This window comes from Gaeumannomyces tritici, assembly GCF_000145635.1.
Source record: "Gaeumannomyces tritici R3-111a-1 unplaced genomic scaffold supercont2.16, whole genome shotgun sequence".
NCBI lineage: Eukaryota > Fungi > Ascomycota > Sordariomycetes > Magnaporthales > Magnaporthaceae > Gaeumannomyces > Gaeumannomyces tritici.
This window is the reverse complement of record NW_008804560.1, coordinates 1-3,776: the sequence shown is the minus strand read 5'-3', so window position 1 is coordinate 3,776 and position 3,776 is coordinate 1. Positions and strand designations below refer to the sequence as shown.

The 3,776-nt window shown below is 57.7% G+C and overlaps 2 protein-coding genes across 2 annotated transcripts; both read left to right on the top strand.

Moving 5' to 3' along the window:
• Positions 1-851: 851 nt before the first annotated feature.
• On the top strand, positions 852-1,708 carry GGTG_13535 (hypothetical protein; the record flags this gene model as incomplete). The annotated part of the gene is made up of 2 exons (XM_009231446.1): positions 852-1,365; positions 1,425-1,708. 2 exons carry the CDS (start codon positions 852-854, stop codon positions 1,706-1,708), a joined length of 798 nt encoding a protein of 265 aa, XP_009229710.1.
• A 1,018-nt stretch (positions 1,709-2,726) lies between these two features.
• GGTG_13534 (hypothetical protein) lies at positions 2,727-3,390 on the top strand (the record flags this gene model as incomplete). Its single annotated transcript, XM_009231445.1, has 2 exons — positions 2,727-3,252; positions 3,293-3,390. The coding sequence occupies 2 exons, from the start codon at positions 2,727-2,729 to the stop codon at positions 3,388-3,390; spliced, it is 624 nt and encodes a 207-aa protein (XP_009229709.1).
• Positions 3,391-3,776: the final 386 nt, after the last annotated feature.

Genomic DNA, 3,776 nt, shown 5'->3' with positions numbered 1-3,776 from the left:
GTGTTCCTTCACCGCGTTCAGAAGACTGTGTTCACCCGTACGTCGAGGGTGGGCGATGGGCTTAAAGCTAAGTTGGCACAGGTAAGCGCACTTGAATCCTTGTTCCGCAGCCTGCCTACTGCCCACTGCTTGTACTTTCGAGCCAGAGGCGGCGACAGCTGTCCCAACCTCTCCCCAGGTCGACGCCCTTACTCGAAGCAGCTGCCTTAACGTCAAGCATGCGTTGGCCTGCATATGCAACCTGCGAAATACGAAGTGACTGGCAACTTCGAGGAGGTATAGGTCCAGGTTCGGCAATTTCGCCAGTCGTCCCCGTTGTCGGGTTTATGCCCGAAACGGTCGGGGCGTAAATTCACTCCATCGGGACTCGCGCGGCGGATTGTCGCATTTGGGGCTAGTACACGGTTGGGCAGAGCAGCCGGTGCTAGCAATGGTGGCGGGGGGTGCGTTCACAAAAAGAAGTTGGCTGCGAAGCTGCGTATGCAGGGGCCAGGATTAGGGCGGCGACTTTCAAGCGTCGCGGTCGGCCAACGGATTTATGCATGCTGTTAAGAAATTGACGCGGCGAACCGTCGAGAGATTCATCGCCAAAGATCATGTCTCTGACGGCCCTCGCAAAGATGCACGCCGCGAGGGTCGACCACCGTCTTAAACCCGACGGGGCGCTCAAACGCCCCTGCCGTTAGAACGCTGTCTTTTCGCCGCAGCACGCTCCCGACTACCCTTGCGTGGCGTGTTGCATTAAAAGACGGTAGTGCGAGCCTTTGGGCCTGTCTTCCCAGACGGAGTCCCCACGGACATTAGTATTGGGTCTTTTGGTCTTCTCTTGTAGCGCTAATCATATCATAAAGATGGGCTCAAGTCGTCCCATAGTTTGCAGGTTCTCCCCACAAGAAGTATGGGGAAGAGAGCTGGCCAGGGCGTCCAGAAGGCTGCACACCCTTCCGGTCACCCACCCCGCCACGTTCAGGCTCAGGCATTCGATGGATACCCCCTCCCGCCTGTCGAGACTGTACACAAGCACCGTACCGGAACGGTTCCGAAACCTAAACCCAATCAGCCCAGGGGCGACAGAGGTGGTGGACCTATTCGGCCTGCAGAACAGGCCGCCCAAGGCCTCCCGCCCGAAGGGGGACCCAGGCCCACGCCTAGAACAAGCCGACCCGGAAGTGTGGTGGGAGGCTAACAGGCCGACCTCATTCGCCAACGTCTCGTGGGACCCCAAGCACACATGGGAAAAGGACATACACGGGAGGGGAGCGTGCGAAAGGGTGACACACGACCCCGCGCTAGTGGAAGGCAGGGGCCAGCTTCACTGCTGGCAGAAGGGTCGGGACACGACAACTTTAAGTCCTACCACCTATGGTTTAGCCACCTGCCAGCGCCAGGCTAGTACTGCATCTGCGGAAAGGTCAAAAAAGTAGGTCACACCGATAGATGCGAGGTACGCAAGGTGCCCGCCCCATGGAGAAAGGAACCCATCCTGGAACAAAACAACACGGAGGAAGCCAAGTGGTGGAGGAGGGGCAAAAACGCTATGATCCGGATAAGGATCGAGAAAACACTCAAAAACATAGGGGTTGACCAGTTAATGCACGTCAACAAAAATGGGATAGAGGCCAAGGGACAAGAATCCCGGGAGGAGGACCCGGAGGACTCGGAAGTGGAGGAGGAGCTCCCGATCGTGGAGGTCGGCAGACTGGAATAAGGGGACACAGGGCCCAAAAGGAAAGAGAGGAGGCCAGGAGTAGGATTTTACGGTTGCCTCGTGGTTATAACTTTCCCTGTACCTATCCTCCTAGAGCCGGCGCAACGCGGCCACTTAGAGTCGCCCAGCCACCGTCGCGGGCGCGTCTGAGAGCCACAGTGGTGGCTGCTTGACGGGAGGGGCGCAATGCACCCCCACCCGAGGCACAGACGTTAATCCGATTTCAACTTTCCCCAGGCGCCACGCCACCACAGTCCCTGGTTTTCATACCGGCCTCGACTCAGCACTCGGATATGCCTTCACGCCCGCTTGCCGTAAAGTTGACCAAAGTCGTGGAAGGCGAGGCGATGTTGGTTGCGAAAGTGTGGTGGGGGTGGTTAGATCCCTGAGCACCACCTGAGCACTTATTAGGGTGGAAAACAGAACGGGGATGTCGCCACGACGCCGCATCAAGCAATAAGGCCTGCATTGACACGCCATCAGCCCTTTCACTGGACTTCCGACCTTTTATAAATGGAACCCAGACGGGTATAAACGTGCGCGCATCTCGAATTGAGGGGCGCCTCGGTTGCGCACGTCTATTTGGGCCTAGAGGAAGCCTTTTAATCGGGTTTATATTGTCCTATACTGCGGCAATGGCTGGTCGACAACCCCTCCCCCTCCATCCTATTTGCATAATCTGCTTTGCAAGCGTTTAAATTATGCATATGTCTAATTGTTTGCACTCAGGTACCGAGAAGTTCCTGCCAAACTGGATGTGCGAGTTTGCGCGACGATTCGCGTTGGGATGCGGTGTTTGACGCGACGAACACGGCGCGGTAAAACGCGTTCCGCTAAGCCACGTCAGCCACAAACAATGCATAACCGCTGCCTGGCGCTGCCAAAACCCTACCAATACCAAGGGCGTCAGCCACAAATCCGTAAGTAGTCCGCATTAAAACGGCCAGCTGCCCCACGTCGCGCGGACCTCTTTCTTCCACTCAAGCATCACTCGCTCGATTGAGCGGGCCTCGACGCAATGGCGGCCTTAGGCGGCGTTTTCGATAACGCGCCTCGCGAAGTCAAGGAATACATTTCCAACGGACCCGCTAAGGTCAAGCAATGGCTTCAAAGCAACCTGGGAAACCGCTCCCGTGCCCGCGACCGCGACCGCGACCGCGACGCAAAGATCCGGGAACTGGAGGAAGAAAACACAAGGCTTAAAGAGCAGGCTGAGGAGAGGGCCCAGCAGCAGGCTGAGAAGCAGACTGAGGAGATCAGACGGCAGGCCGAGGAGAACCAGAACTTGCGGGCCGAGCTTGACAAACTGCGCCAGAGCAAGAAGAAAAGTACAGCCGGGACCAGTGAGCAGACTGAGCAACATACCGAGAACATCGAGAGACAGCTAGCAAAACAGCACGCCAAAGAGATCGAGAATGTCCGGGCCAAGCTAGCCAAGAAGATAGAGGAATTAGAGGCCGAAAAGGAACGGCTCAAACAAGAGGCTGAAAAGGCCAAGAGACAGGCTAAACTTGAGCTTCGCCAACGGAATACGGCCGGGACTGGTGAGCAGCCACATTAGGCAGGCAACCGCCAAACAAAGAGCTAACTATCGACTTAGATGCAGTCTCTGGGGCACCTGCATCGGGCCCTTCGCCATCTTCGGCTGCGTCATCGACGGCGAGCAGCGAGCAAGAGAGTAGCGCCGGCTCCACCGATTCCGCAAGCACTTCCAGCACTTCCAGCAGGCCCCCCCGCGAAAGCCAGTCGGATGCACTTGCAACGAAACCCCCACCACTTGAGGTCGACCCCGGCTCTAGACGAAGAACCCTTCGAAGTTTCCACTCGATGAATTCACTGCTGGGCGATGCTCACGCCGTATCAAGCAGCGATCCCGAACCGCAGTCGCCCAGCGGTCCCGCCCAAGGTGCAGCCGACATCGATATGCCCGACGCCGCCGATGCCGCACCCCCGGGCAGGAATTCCGGAGCACAGTCACCGTCTGGCAGTTCCCTCAGCAGCCCCCCCGATAGTCCCTCTCAGGATACAGCCGGCCCTCCCCTAAACGCCAATACGAGCTCTGCGGTCG